Source organism: Anopheles coluzzii, chromosome 2 (genome assembly GCF_943734685.1).
Source record: "Anopheles coluzzii chromosome 2, AcolN3, whole genome shotgun sequence".
In the NCBI taxonomy this organism is placed as follows: Eukaryota; Metazoa; Arthropoda; class Insecta; order Diptera; family Culicidae; genus Anopheles; species Anopheles coluzzii.
This window is the reverse complement of record NC_064670.1, coordinates 69738482-69754815: the sequence shown is the minus strand read 5'-3', so window position 1 is coordinate 69754815 and position 16334 is coordinate 69738482. Positions and strand designations below refer to the sequence as shown.

General features: G+C 42.4%; 1 protein-coding gene across 4 annotated transcripts in view; it reads right to left on the bottom strand.

The window, feature by feature from the left end:
• The window catches only part of LOC120948642 (uncharacterized protein K02A2.6), a 112409-nt gene that overhangs the window by 35018 nt on the left and 61057 nt on the right, over positions 1-16334 (bottom strand). For 2 of the 4 annotated variants that reach the window (XM_040365223.2, XM_049605566.1), the window contains exons 2-5: positions 14605-15101; positions 14339-14474; positions 14094-14270; positions 13854-14008 (exon numbers count right to left, since the gene is read on the bottom strand). The exons of the other annotated variants lie outside the window; for them this stretch is intronic. In XM_040365223.2, coding sequence (XP_040221157.2) covers positions 13889-14008; positions 14094-14270; positions 14339-14474; positions 14605-15065 — 894 coding nt within the window. In that variant the 5' untranslated portion in view covers positions 15066-15101 and the 3' untranslated portion in view covers positions 13854-13888. Of the gene's footprint in view, positions 1-13853; positions 14009-14093; positions 14271-14338; positions 14475-14604; positions 15102-16334 lie in introns of those variants that run through there. 4 annotated transcript variants of the gene reach the window in all.

The window sequence follows — 16334 nt, the reverse complement described above, 5'->3', positions numbered from 1 at the left end:
TAACGTTCTAAATGACCACATAACAACGCAATTATTAGTTTTTTTAACATAATTGTTATCAAATGATATTGTTTTATTCAAATTCATTGGCTTTTGACCATATTTACGTATTTTTAAGTGTTTTTCACGATAGTGCCATTATAGGTACACCAAACAGGCATGTTCCTATAGTGGTCCTAGCTCTAAAATCAATAAAAACAGGTAATTTTAGATTGTTTTCGACGACATTTTTGACTTGTCATACTGTTTTCATTAAAATAAGCAACAAAAATGAGTTTTCTGTAAGTAATTTACCAAACAAAGGCCAAAATTCGCTTATATGGCTGAATGAAAAATTTACTTCAAATCAAGCTTTCTGTTCCGAGTGTAGGTTGACGACAGGTGTGATGCAGTACTTTGGTCAATAGTTTCATCGATCAAATTTATACATTTTTTACGATCAAATTACGCAAGAAACCAATATTATGGTAGTAATCCTTGATATTCATACGAAAACAGCTTCGAAACTAAGTTTCATTGATATTATACACTATTTTTGATGCATCTTTGTTTACCACCACTATAGGAACACAATACGACGACTATAGGAACCATACCACCATTATAGGTACAACGAAGCAGTCACAAAAATATGTATTTTTTCGTAAATTTGATGGAGTTCATGGTAAAAATGGTTGTGATTGCGAAGATAAAACATATTCCAACTGTTATGTGTTAAAATATTCACAAATTGTCCTTCCTGACACTTTAAATCCATTAAAACACATCTGTACCACCACAAATTGCACCACTATTGGTACATTTATCCTATATGCATTAAACCCAAAACAGGAACTTAGTGACAAGAACCATCGTTCTTGCCAACAAAAGACAAACGTAACTAGCTGAGTGAAAACAATAACTTTCCAACATACAACCCGGAACCAAATGTGAGAAACCCTTAACTTCTTTTGAGTATAAATAAAACCAACTCCGATCATGGCAGGTCAGATTCGTTCGGACTGTCAGGATAGGACTATGCCCATCCTACATCTATCGACTTCTCATTTAAAGAGTTTAGTTATGACCCCTACCCAAGGTAAGGCCTCTAAACTCCAACGTTTCCAGTAAGGGAAACCTCCTAAAGGTTTCTATGATCGCCTGGACGATCAAGTGTCGAAAAGTCCGCTCGAACGAAGTTTTAATCCACCTCGGCTCATGTCAGTAAAAACTGACCTACCGCGACGGTACTGGAGGTGCAGTTATACGATCATCACATTACATGGCGACCGTCACTATCGTCCGAACCCATTACAAAGGGTTTGTCAGATGTTGCAAGTCATGTCAACTCAATAAGATTGGAAAATTTAACAAAATCCCTATGCAAGTTACCACTACCTCGAAATACGCATTTGAAAAACTATATATGGATATCGTTGTCCTACCAGAATCAGAGGGGGGTACCAATTATGGGATTGTCATTCAAGATGATCTTACAAGATATCTTATAGTTATTCCCTTAGAAAACCAAGAGGCAACAACGGTTGCAAAAGCGTTTGTTGAAGGGGTAATCTGTCTTGTAGGTACCCCATCAGAATTAGTAACAGATCAGGGCACAAACTTCATGAGCCAAGTCACGAAAGACACTTTTAGGTTATGGAAAATTAAAAAAATTAATACTTCGGCATACCATCCACAAGCGAACGTAGTAGAGAGAGCAAACAGAGAGCTAAAAATTCATCTGAGACAATTTGTGGGAAAAAATTATCAGACGTGGGACAGAGTATTGCCATATTTTGCGATGGAGTACAATACTAGTGTAAACTCCTCTACAGGGTTTACTCCTTACGAATTGGTATTCGGTAAGAAAGCTAGATTGCCAACATCAATATTCCATAAAACAGATCGTAAAAAGTCGTATACGGATTTTTGTGAGGAATTAAGAACAAAACTAAGGGAAATACACGCTATTGCTAGAGAAAATTTAATTAATTCAAAAACAAAGAGAAAAGCAAAGTCTGACCAAAGTGCAAATGAATGACAGCCCATGTGGGGAGAAATGGTTTTGGTGAGGAATAACCAAACAGGTGTAGGGCAAAAACTACAAGGTATTTGGAGAGGGCCATATGAGGTAGTGGAGATACCGAGCAATCAAAATTGCGTGGTAAGAAATGGAAAAAGTTGGAAAAAATTCACAACAATAGGCTAAAAAAGTTTTTATGTTTTATTTATTTAGTTTTAGGTTTTAGTTTTATTTTATGACAAAAAAAAAATAATAATAAGGTTGGTACCAATACGTCAATAGATTAGGCATAGATTTAGAGATAGGGAATAACGGAAGTATGGGATATAGATAGCCAGATAGATAGGATTTATCATATATAGGATATAGATAGTTAGGTAAATAGGATTAGTAGTAGGATTAGGATTACCATAGGTAAATAGGATATTAAAGATTTAATTGTGAATAGATATATATAAACACAAGTATAATAATGTATAATTAGCCGGTCTCGTAGTACAGTCGTCAACTCGTACGACTTAACAACATGCCCGTCATGGGTTCAATCCCCAAATGGACCGTGCCGCCATACGTAGGACTGACTATCCTGCTATGGGGGGAAATCAATTAGTCACTGAAAGCCAAGCCCATAAGTGGTACAGGCAGGCCTTGACCGACATCGGTTGTTGAGCCAAAGAAGAAGAAGAATAATAATGCATTAAAAGAAGAATCGAATTATGAAATCGCGTAGAACTTTGGCAATTATACGGTTTTTATATAAATCTATGGAAAAAGTTGTAAATTAGGAATTACTTACTTACTTATCCGGCGCTTTGCGGTCTTGGCCTGCCTCAGGAGTGTCCGAAACCACTCACGGTCTCGCGCCTTCGTCTGCCAGTCCGTTATCCCGGCCTTAATGGCGGACGCCTCCACGCCATCTTGCCACCTCAATTTGGGTCTACCACGCCTCCTCTGTCCTTGTGGACGGCCTAAAAAGACTTTACGGGCTGGGTCGTCCGTTTCCATGCGTATAACATGGCCAGCCCACCGGAGCCTGGCGAGCTTTATACGCTGTACGACAGTGAGGTCGCCGTACATCTCGTATAGCTCGTCATTATAGCGGCTCCTCCATTGTCCTTCCACACATACGGGGCCAAGTATCCTTCTGAGCATCTTCCTCTCGAACGCGGCTAAGAGGGTTTCGTCAGATTTGGACAGTGTCCATGTCTCAGAGGCGTATGTGAGTACTGGAACTATATAGGTACTATATAGTCCCAGCTTCGTCCGTCGCGACAGGTTCTTTGAGGTGAACTGATTTTTCAGGCTGTAGAATGACCGGTTGGCAGCCAGCATCCTTGCGCGCAACTCAACTTCCATACTGTTGTCGTTGCTGACCTTTGACCCAAGATAGGTGAATTCTGGGACGACTTCAAAAGTGCGGTCACCTATCTGCACGTCACGCCTACGTAGATTCTGATTATTTATTGGTAGGCCCGCTGATGTTGCCACCATCAGTTTAGTCTTTGCCTCGTTTATCTGCAATCCGAGGTTCTCTGCCGCCTGCTCGATCGCTTGGTAGGCTTCTGCTACATAGGAGAGCCGCAGATCAATGATGTCTATATCATCAGCGTATGCCAGGATCTGGGTTGACTTATAGAAGATGGTTCCCGTAGTCTCCACCCTCGAGTCACGGATGGCCCTCTCTAGCGCCAGGTTGGAGAGGATAGGAGACAAGCAAGCCCGTCCCCCTGGCGCAGACCTTTGGTGGTAGCAAAAGGTCCTGAAAGCTTTCCATCCACCCTCACCTGGCAAGTGACGTTGGTCATAGTCATTCTAACTAGCCTTATCAGTTTGGCCGGGATTCGAAAAGAGATCATACCGTCATACAGTTTTACCCTGGCTATGCTATCATATGCGGCTTTGGATGGTATGTGTCGTGTCTGTATTCAGCCATCTTCTCAAAGATCTGCCGCATGGTGAAGATCTGATCAGTGGTAGATTTTCCGTTTCGGAATCCTCTTTGATAGTTTCCGAACATCAAACTATCAAACCGACTCTTCGCGTGCGGGACAAGGCAATCTTGAAGGGTCACTGAGAATATTTTATAGGCGGTATTCAACACCGTAATACCCCTGTAGTTGTTGCAGTCCAACCTGTCTCCCTTCTTGTATATGGGGTAGATGATGCCGAGACACATCACAAGGCATCGATTCGCTATCCCACACCTCAGTAACGATTTGATGAATCTCGTTTTCTAGTCGTGCACCTCCATTCTTGACCAGTTCGGCTGAAATTCCGTCGGTTCCGGGTGCCTTGTTATTTTTCAGCCGACGGATAGCCTTTCGTGTTTCTTCTATGCTAGGTGGCAGTAGCATGAGACTATCTGCTAGCGGCGCTTCTAGCTGTTCGTTAAACTGGTCATTGAGTAATTCATCAAAGTACTGAGCCCACCGAGAGAGGACCTCTGGCTGGTTACTGACCAGATCTCCATCCTTGTTGCGACAGCAGGTTACCTTAGGTACAACGTAGTATCGGTGACCTGCTATCGCTAGGTAAAACTTTCGTGTCGGTCCGTACGCCTCTCTGGTTTGCTCGAGTTCCCGCATGTTTTGCTCTTCCAAAGCATGCTTCTTGGAGCGGTGAACTCGTTTCTCTTCGCGTCTGAGCCGTGATAATTCCTCTGCGCATGCCCGCGTTCTATGCCGTTGCTGCATTGCTCGGTATGCAGTATTCTTACGTTCGGTCACTTGTCTGCATTCATCGTCGAACCAGCCAGATTTGGTGTTGCCACGACGTGGTGGGAGTATATTTCTTGCACAGTTTATTATTTTTGTTTTTAGAGCGTTCCACCTCTCGCTCGTAGTTTAATATCTGTTTTCTGGTAGTAGAGACTCTTCTAAAGCGGCTTTGAATTCCTGTTGGACAGTAATGTCCCTTAGAGAGTCCGTGTTGAGCCTAGGCTGCGTGTTTTCTCCGCCCCCATTGTCGCGGGGGCGGGCGATTCTACAACGTATCACTAGGCCAACCAAGTAGTAATCGGATATTGGCTCCTCGATAAATTCTGACGTTTAACAGGCTCGACTGTCGTCGGCGGCTTATTAACACGTGGTCGGTCTGGTTGAAGGATTCGCCATCCGGGTGCACCCACGTCATTTTGTGCATGTCCCTCCGCGCAAATTGGGTACTTCCTACAACCAGATTGTTCGATGCGGCGAACTGGACCAATCTACTACCATTATCGTTACTGTGCTCATGCAGACTGTGACAGCCAGTGTATTGGCGGTACATTGGCTCCCTACCGACTTTTGCGTTGAAGTCCCCCAGGATGATTTTGAGGTCATGCCTGGGGCACGCATCTATAGTTCTAGCGAGACGGCCGTAAAAAAGGTCCTTCTCCTCTTCCTCTTTATCTTCGGTAGGGGCGTGAACGTTTATGAGGCTTATATTAAAGAATTTGCCTCGCATGCGCAGGGTGCATAGCCTATCGTTTATAGCCTTGAAATCCATGATTGCGGGTTCCAACCGGGGACCTACGGCGAAACCCGTTCCGAGCACGCGGTGGCGGTCATGGTAGCTGTAGTATATGTCGTAGCAATGCTTACCGCGCCTGTTGTGCACACCGTTCCCTAGCCACCGAATCTCTTGTAAAGCTACGAGGTCCATGCTCAGTGTGGCTAGGGCGTCATCAAGTTGTTTCAAGGCTCAGGCTTTGCTAAGAGTGCGTACGTTCCATGAGCCCATTTTAATCGTTGTCCGGGGGCATTGCGTTGGGTCGGTATCGTTAAGTCGGTTTCGTATCCTTCTGATGCTTTCTGTAGTCAGTTGTTCCATGAGACTGGGTGACTGGCCCTGTGCCCACGTGGCCGTTTTATTTAGCGTCGGGCTGCCCCCCCCCCCCCCCCCGACGTCCAGGCACCCAGTTTCCCGGGATACCCACCCCCCTCCTTGTTCGCCATATGCCACCATCCGCCCAAGGGGTTGGATCTAGCCCGTGTACCCAAGCTAGGATATATGGAGGCACATGTTACCACTCTGCACGACGAGGACGTGTCGGAATAGGAGTTGGATGGGAGAGCCTATGTTATCCCTCGGAGGTCTTCGGATCCCATCCCATTACAGAGCAATTTAATTTAATAAATGTTGAAAACTACATTTATCTTCAATAAGAACACACCAGTCGATGGCTGTTGGCACGATATAGGCCACATGTAATTTGACAGGCGAATTAGGATATTTACAGATATTTACATACATCGAGCTGTCATGTCCCATGAGCTTGCATAGGTAGAAAGAATCGCAGCAGATGGCGCCAGAGTACAACAACAGATAAGGATAAAATTATGAGACAGATATATGACCAAGATTAGGGCCAATTAGAGAAAAGGTTGGCGACGGTCACTAAAAGGGTCAATCAAGTTAATTGCTAAACAGCTGATCTGGAACAGGGCGCCATCGCGAAACGCGGATAGTTGCAAATTAGAACGCGGAAAGACAGCACCTATTTTAAAACTGCTCAAATAAACGACAGTTTGTAAAATTACATTTACCGTTTGCGACTCAACGAACCAAGTGCTACACACGTAGCAACAATGGCCATTAAGAAAAATTGAGAACATACATCCGGGTAAAGATAATGTTGCGAGAATAGTAACATTAGGTTTTGGAAATAACAAATCATACAGAAGACTGTTATGATAGCAATTTACCAGACCAAAATAGCAATTTACCAGTGAACGATGTACCGATAGAAAAATCTGGCGGCCGGAATGCTGAAGCATAAAGTTTGGCAATAAAAATACATGGAACGTGCCGACATCGGCTTCCACCCGATGTTAGACGAGTCATGCGGCTGCTAGTGTTGGTGTTAGAGATTGGTGAGTTTTTGTAATAAAGAAGAATCTAAGTCATTCAGTTTAATGTTTAATGTGTATTGTATTATCAAGGAACTTCATAGCCCATTCGAAATTGCTCTTCTACGTATACATATAAACACCGGAAGCGCCAGTTAGTTATTTGTTGTACGAATACGGGTAGCTAATTCCAGCGCCGTGGTACAGGGCTCGTAAATGTTGCTAATAGAGTTTAGCAACCGGGTCATGCAGATCATGGGGTCGTGGGCACCAAAATAAGTCCGGGTGATGTAATAGCCAGCATTGAGCGGGCACGAAGAGATCTGACTGGCACATATAGCTGAACCCACGAAAGCAGCACAGGACAGTCGATACTTCCGTTAAGAAGCCCGGTGATGAATGCCAACCTGGCATGCTGGTCGAAATACAGTCTGCGAGCTTAGGGAGCCCCAGCAGCAGGAACCTTGTATTGAGCCGTCGGTGCCAGTCACGAAGGGCAAAGTGTGTTGCTCTCCGCTGAATTGACTCTAGCCGTGCCATAACCTGAGTAGACTAAGCACAATGCATGCGTATTCCAGCAACGGTCGAACAAGAGCACAGTAAAGCGTATTGATGCACAGGGGGTCACGGATCGCACGCGTCAGGCCGCGTGGCGATGGGGTTTCTCAACGCTCATTTTCTCAAGCACTCATGCGTGCTTTTGAAAAACTTACGTTCTCAACGTTTGTCGAATCGGCACATAATCGGTTTGAGAATCTTTGAGAATGTTGACGATGCAGCGATCGTTTCTTCGATCGAAGCTTATTTTTTGTTCAAAGCTCCAAATATAGCTTGAATGGCTATATCAGTTTCTCAGAGTGAGAAAATTTACGACGGCCACCGGGTCGCGTCTGAGAACAAGTTTCGTGTGCTTGAGAAACTTAAATGAGTGCTTGAAATAGCCCCGTGGGCCCGAGGCCTCATGTTTCCAATTAGTCCTAATGTAGCATATCTGCTATACAGAACATATTGTAATACACACTATCAGCCATAGACACATTGTAACACACTTTGAAAAGCCAAGCCACACCATTGTAACACATTCATTATAACACACTCAGTAAATCAGATCATACCATACACAGCCGGAAGTCTCAGACCACACCGTTCATATAAAAACAATTGTGACACACTTATCAGAACCAACCGAAACGTATAACATAAGCAGGAACAGTTTATGCATTTTAACCCAAAGCAGGAACAGTATATGCATTAAACTCAAAACAGGAACTTAGTGGCAAGAACCATCGTTCTTGTCAACAAAAGACAAACGTAACTAGCTGAGTGAAAACAATAACTTTCCAACATAAAAACCCGGAACCAAATGTGCGAAACCTTAACTTCATTTGAGTATAAATAAAACCAATTCCGACCGTGGCAGGTCAGATTCGTTCGGACTGCCAAGATAGGACATTACGCTGCCTAAAACCTTCGCCTTCTAACTTATTTCAAGAGTTTAGTTATGTCCCCCTTCCCAAGGTAAGGCTTCTAAACTCCAACGTTTCCAGTAAGGGAAACCCCTTTTGGGTTTCTATGATCGCCTGGACGATCAAGTGTTGAAAAGTCCGCTTCGAACAAAGTATGATTCTACATCGATACTTGTCAGCGAAACACTGACCTATCGCGGCGCTACTCGAGGTACAGTTGTCGTGCATGGGATACAGCGTCGGGATGATTGTTGTTAGACACAAAGCTGTCTTCGAAACGCGTTGCGAATAGTTCGCATATGTCTCATATATATAAAGTGTCAGCGCATTTTCCTTTGAAATGCATAGTACCGGGGAGGCCCGATGATTTGCCCGTGCTGTACACGATGTTCCAAAAATAACGAAGGTTCTTTTGCAGGTTGCATTCGATTCGCCGTATATATCTGCGATGACAGTGTCTATTATAAAGTCTATAGATTATAGATATATAGATTATATAACCGCGACGCTGTGAACCGTCGGTCACATGCTCGTTTCGCTTTTTTCAGGACACGTAAAGTGCGATCACCCCATGGCGGTCCGCGGCATGTTTTTTTATGGGAACGCATTCCATCAAGACAGCTCGCATAAACTTAGAGCAGCGGTCGGCAAAGTCCGGCCCGCGGGCCAAATGCGGCCCGCCGCAACATTCAATCCGGCCGCGAATGGTTTTGACTGATTTTGAAAGATGGGAAGAAACTATTCGTATAAAAATTACTGAATATCTTTTAGAATAGCATTTTATGCCAACGAACTCTTTCTACTTTAATTGCTATTGAATTACTAAGTACTATTGAATGGCAGGCCTTGACCGACAATGGTTGTTGAGCCAAAAGAAGAAGAAGACTATGGAATGACGGATCGATCGATATGTTAGAACTCAAGATCAATATCCCCGTAACGTTTGCATGAAAAATGCCTTTTTTTCGGCTAGCTGTAGAAAAAAACTAGGAGAGACAAATTTTTTACATGAACATCATTTGAAAGTTAATTATTTAAGACGCTACGGGGTGTCATTCGTTGTTCGCGCACACTTCTAAGTTGGTTAGTTCCCTTATTTGACCACCATGGTTCGAGTGATAGAGGTGTCAAGGTGAGGTGATAAAGGTTGTCTGTTTCTCTCATGGGACAATACTATTCAAAGTGCATATTTGCAGGTTTGACGTTTGACGTTTTGTTTAAGCAGGTGAAAATAACCCCTTGATAAACCCCTAAATTTGTCAATTTTCAACTGTCAACCAATATGTAATTTTAACATTGTTGAACACGACAATAAGACATTCGGAATGAAGGAAATCGCATACGAAATTTTATATTGATTAGATACGATAAAGCCTGGTTACAATGAATTTATTTAAAGTTTTGCATTCGACTTTGCTATGGGAGAGCATTTGACGTTCGCCAACGCAAAACATACAATACAATGTTTTAAATATAGTAAAACAGCATTTTCACGCGATATTTTTTTTTATTTTGTTTTTTTCTTTCTTCTTAATTTCACACAATCAGTGGATTTATCTTCAAACTATTTGAGTGATATTTTCGCAAAAGCGAACATTTCAAAACCCCTGTTGTTGTCAAAGTGCTGTTTCGTAAGGAATCAGTTATCAATTTATCTGACATGGCATGTCCATAAAGCATTGTAATAATTTCTGACTCCACGTTTGCTTCGCTAGTTTTTTAGCCGTTACGATTTTTGTATCATTCCCGGAATATCCGCAATATTTTTTGCGGCGTGAAAGTATGGGTTCTTCAAGAAGCGATATTGATCCTTATTTGTTATTTTTTACTGATCACATTTTTGGACATCTATTGCCGATTCCCAAATGATTAAATATTACAATTAGTTTTTAAAGCAAGTATCATCAATTTTGAATTATGCCTGCATGAATTTATTACAGAAAAACAACAATAATACCTAAAAGGTTTCTAAAACTTTTAAATGTAATGATTTAAGCGTAATGATAAAAAACCGCATTTTTCTGGCCCGCGGCACTCGATCATTTACTTAATTTGGCCCTTTGCCTCAAAAGTTTGCCGACCGCTGACTTAGAGAATTCGTCTGTAGCATGGTCAAGTGATGTAAAATTCGAGCATTGGAAAGAATCGTCAAAAGAGGAGATTAGTCTCTTGAGTTTAGCGAAATCGGTGCGAGCGTAGTTGAGCCTTCTTTCTGGGGCGATAGTGCAAGTAATCATTAGAGGTGTTACTACGGCGAACGGATCTGTGGGCCACGCGAAGGATGCGGACTTGTAAGTCAAACCCGCTCGGGTAACAGCGATCATCTCAGCCGTTCGACACCAATGATTAACCTTCCCGCTAGTTGCTCTCTCAAGTAATTTGAGGATCCTATGCCGCAGAAAGGGGTGAAGAGGGATGAGAGATTTCTTTCTGATCCAAATATGCAAAATTAAAAAAGACAAGGTTTCTTAGAGTTTCGAAATCCGAATGGTTTGTTTATTAAAAGTTCGGTCCCTTTTATACCCCTGAAAGCCCATACAATTTTAGGGTGTTAGTGTATCCTTTCCGAGGATAAATAGTACATAAGTGTACGTACGCGTGAGTGCCGTGTGTTAGTGTTTGTGACGCATATTTATTACGCTTTTACACGCAGCGTACCCGGTTTCTAGTTTAAGCTGATCGCGCACCTCGCGAATTTTCAGTTTGACACGTTCGTTACGGAATTAATAATCGCGAACTTAACAACAGGTGTGCTTATATCCAAATCGAATTCAAGCGGTGGGTGGTAGCAGTCAATTGGCAGTAACGGAAGATCGCTGACACGTATAGGCGAGGAGGTTGTTGCTCCCACGCAGTTTACATAGATTAAATCGAGAATTCGCCTCGAGGAGTAAAGCGCGTTCAGATGCAACCCATCGAAGAAGTGGGCGCTGCGAGTTGAGCGGGAGTGAGGGTCGAAAAACATAAAAGGGGTTTCGTGGTTCGATTGAGCCGGCGACCTCAAGATAGCGGATTGATTAAAGTCTCCGACGAGCACGAATCTATCGTTCGGATTTAATGCGCTACAGATGCAGTTGACACCGTACAATAATGCATTTATTTTACTTTCATCCGAGCTGTGGTTTGGAGGGAGGTAGGCAGCGGATATGTATACTCGATACGTAGAAAGCTGGATGTAGATGCAGATGAATTCGAGTGTCGGCTGAAGTACAGGAAGCTCATGTGAGGAAAGAATAGAACTCAACGCGATTAGCACACCACCACCTCGTGAGTGAGAACTGTTTGTGGCGCTTCTGTCGCAGTGAAGGAAACACGGTACATGTCTCCAAATAGGAGAGCGGTGGGAAGGTCTCAGTGAGTACCACAACACCATAGTCTGCTTCTAATACTGCTAAGCGGAATTCATCAGTTTTGGATCGCAAACCACGCACATTCTGATAGTATACAGTTAAATACGAGGGACCGTGGTGACCGTGTGTGGGTTGGAATGAGATCGTCAGCGTACGAGCGTGTTGTTGAAATATTGAATGAAATGCTTCTGGCTTGAACTGTGCATTCTATTGATGTTTGGTGTAGTGATGTGCTGTATGGAGCGCACCCACGACTCCGATCCGACTCCGACTATTGTTAGTTCGATTCCGACTCAAGCAAAATGGAACGTCTAGATCCGACCGGAGTCGGAGTCGTTCGGAGTCGTCCGGAGTCGACCGGAGTCGTCCGGAGTCGACGACTCCGAACGACTCCGAACGACTCGGGACGACTCCGAACGACTCCGACTCCGAACGACTCCGGACGACTCTGAACGACTCCGAACGATTCCGAACGACTCCGAACGACTCCGAACGACTCCGAACGACTCCGACTCCGAACGACTCCGAACGACTCCGACTCCGAACGACTCTGATCGACTCCGAACGACTCCGAACGACTCCGGACGACTCCGACTCCGGGCGACTCCGAACGACTCCGAACGACTCCGAACGACTCCGATCGACTCCGAACGACTCCGAACGACTCCGGACGACTCCGACTCCGGGCGACTCCGAACGACTCCGAACGACTAACGTCAATGCACTAACAGAACTAACAGATGTTCCCGCTTTCAATAAACAAAAAGCGAGGACATCGACGATGTTTAGCTGCGATTTTACCATCTCCGCTACCTGTTCCACGGTGACGGATGTGGAAAGCTTCTACAAGTGCAGCCATATATAATCAGGGCTAGTTGCTATCAATGTGGTGGTGTTATCGGTTCCAGTAATTATTGGTGGTAGTGAAGGATGACTGTTTTGGTAAGTATTACTAGTGTTTGTGATAGCTGGTGCAGGAACATTATTAACAACAATGGCTTCCGTGCATGCAACAACGTCTCGGAACAATCTTCTGCGCTTACCACTCGGAAGGGCAATGCATTGGAGCACAAGCTGAGAGCTTGGTGTACCGCACCTATTGCGGCAAAGCCCTCGCGAATCTCATACACCACCGGCGGAACTAGGGTAGTTTTCATTACCTCAACAGCGGCAAAGAGCGCCGCCTGAAAACCAACCTGCATTACCCGTTCCCTTGATTGCCTTACTATCTGGGTTAGCGATCGCGCTCGTACACCCGGTGCAACTCCAATGAAGAGAGGCTGTCCGTCTTACCTCTTCGATCACCGTCAAGGGCAAATTAGTGCACGTAATGTGGTGAAGGCCATCACAGTATGAGCATGAGATACCATCAACAAGTGATTCAAGTGGCACCGAACAGGCATAACAAACTTCTTCGATTATAGCTGCGCATTGGATGTATACGCCAGGGACGCGGGAAATATCCGTAGATTTGCACCAGTAACAGGAACGGATCACAGGAGCAAATGGTGTCAGGATCGCAGGATACAGTTAATGGTCACGATAAACCAGAAGAAAATCAAAAATAAATTTAGATAACACAATAAAATATTTTTTTTACGAAGAGTGAAGTGAGCACGTGCGCTTAGCAGACAACTGTCAACTGTCAACTTATATATTAATATCACATATCAGGTTTGCAATTATCATAAACAACGATTTCTGCTTAAATCACTTTGTAGGAATCACTAAGGTGAAATCGAGAAGCAAAAACATCCGCTTGTTACTGATAATTACGGATATGTTACTAGCAATCTTTCAATACTTTTTTTCAGCAGTGATTCGAAGTTAGAAACGATTCGTGCTCAAAAAATCGTATCGTATGATAGCACATAATGTTAGATTGAGTATGGAGAGTAACTTCTACCAATAAAATGTTTGAAATCTAATGTGATATCCAATTTGGAGGCATGATACATTTGTTCAGTGGATGCTGTCAATGATACAGCTATACAGCTTTTGATAGCTATAAAATAATGACTCAATAAAATTATTCTTGATGTCAATTTGATGTACCAACTTCATTTACATACTTTAACATTTTCATTGAAAATTAATTTAAATACTACGAAAAAATCAAATCAGCTTGAAATGGAGAAAAATATTTCATAAAATTCTAAAATTTGCTTTCGTTCAATAGAACGAAAAACTTAGCAAAAGCTTCATGTAAAACAATAATATAACCTATTTTATTTCATAGCTTCATTGAAAAAATGGATTTGTTACTTGGTCGTTTTGCGATTTTGTTGTGCATAGCACTTGTCTTTCTAACTGAAAATCGTACTGTAATTGTACTCCTGTTACATCATATTTTATTGGAACCTAAAATGAAAACCATAATATTATTATCATAATAGCTACCATTCACCGTTGTTGAACCGATGCTTGAAAAATGATGTTTACTTACATGTGTATTATATTGTTTAAGACCAGGATTTAACAAAAATGGAACACCTTCAACGTCAGTGTGAACATACATTGTTCCGGTTGAATACATAAGTGGTTTAGGAGCAGCACGTTTCGGTGAAAGCTTATACGATGATGACAGCTGCACGTATTCGTAGTCTTGAGATTGAAATAGGGCCTACAATGTACATTATATTAAATGAATACAAGTTTAACATTGCGCATCGCTCATCTACGTTTGCTTACATTGTTACAATTTACTTGTAACTTCAGATTTTCTATTGTCTTTTCCAGGTCATTTATGTTTCGCGATGGAATACTTGGAGATGGTCGATGAGGAACCGGTGACTTTTTGAAGCACACCAAAATACCGTTTATATCACTGTAATGGTTTTGTATTTTTTCTTATTAAATGAAATATTTTTTGTAATTATAAACTGTTAGAGAAATGATACATTGAAGCCATAAACAAGATTAAACAAGATTTGTTATAATAGAAAGTGCAAGCATACCCAGCTAGTGTAAATCCGTCCGGTGCCTGACGCATCCTTGAACATAAAATAATATCTGTTACCGCTTGCTTTGCTGAGCTTTTTTTAGTTAATCGATACACAAGTTGTTTTTTACGCCATGCTTTTTGTTCTGTGTCGGCTGTTCTCGTTAGCTGCGAAAATCCCTCTGGAATAATTTCCTTTTCGTTTATTATTTTTAGTGTCTCTACTATGTAACCAGGTAACCCTTCTGATTTGGATTGACACAAATATCGTGTTGTCCGTTTGCCGATTAACAGTTTTTCGCGCCATAAATCGGCATCTTGGTCCTGGTCATACGTTTTATTAATAGGTTGAAAATTTGTAGGGCATTTTTCAAATTCTTCAACCAACTGTAATGACGTGACGGGACGATTGTCAGGTAAAACACAGATAACTGTATTAAGGATGTTTTTTTGATGTGAGGTACTGGATTTCATCATTGCAACCTTGCTACATTTGAAGAGTGATGGTCTCAGCTGAAAAATATTAGAAAACAAAGTATATTTTATATTAGCCGGTTTCGTAGTGCAGTCGCCAACTTGTACGACTTAACAATATGCCCGTCATGGGTTCAAGCTCCAAATGGACCGTGCCGCCTTACGTAGGACTGACTATCCTGCTATGTGGGGTAACCCATAAGTCACTGAAAGCCAACCCCACAAGTGGTACAGGCAGTGGCGGGTCAAGCCTCTCCGAGGCCCTAGGCGTTATGGTATGGGGGGGGGGGGAATGGTGTACGAATCATACACTGCAAATTTTCTAAGTTTGCTGCAGTTACATTTTTTACTGAAATCTATTGAGTAATACATGGTTTTGACGTTTCACTGAATATCAGTAAAATAAATTACTGAAAATGCAGCTATTTATTCTGTCAAAACGACATGTCTGAGCCTTACAAGAAAACATAATACGATGCCCGCTTGCTCGTGATAAACAAAAACTTGATTTGGTAACCTCTTACAGACACCCCGATAAAATTTTAGGTGCGTATTCGGCTTGCGGGATTAACGTTTTGGTTGAGAAAAATCTTCACACCACTTTGCTGTTCTTGTTGAAATTTCGTGGTAACCGTGAGTGCATACCAAATCAACAAACTTGTTTCGACAAAATACAGTTTACATCTGTATAAAACTTTATGAAACAGAGATGAACATGAGCAGAATGGACTGCCACCCTGCGCATCTATAAAAACACCAATTTCAATTCCGCCAATTTTTAATTGATATCAATGACTAAACAATCAGTAATATCAGAAAAGCTTTGTGGTAGGTTCAAATTTTTGGGTAACGTGGATACGGTTTCGAAGCGGACTTTCGACACTTGATCGTCTAGACCAGGTATGTCAAACTGGCGACCAACGGGCCGCATGCGGCCCGCGTCGATTCTGAATGCGGCCCGCGAGAGTATTTTGAGAAATGCTAAAAGCACTGCAAACCATAAATCTGTTATTACTATTTGTCAAAGTGTATAAAATTTTCAAGAGAAGAACAATCTTTCTGTTGGTATATTTTTCGAAGCTAACATGAATGTACCCATAACATCTCATAAACTTATTCTACACAAAGGTACATATCAATCGAGACCCTTAAGAATCATTGAATCGAATGCAAGCTCAGTCGTATTATGTTTCGATTAAATTCTGAATATTAGCATAATTTTGTGCACACTCGATTGCACATTCTGTATGGAAAAAAACTTGCGTCAACTGT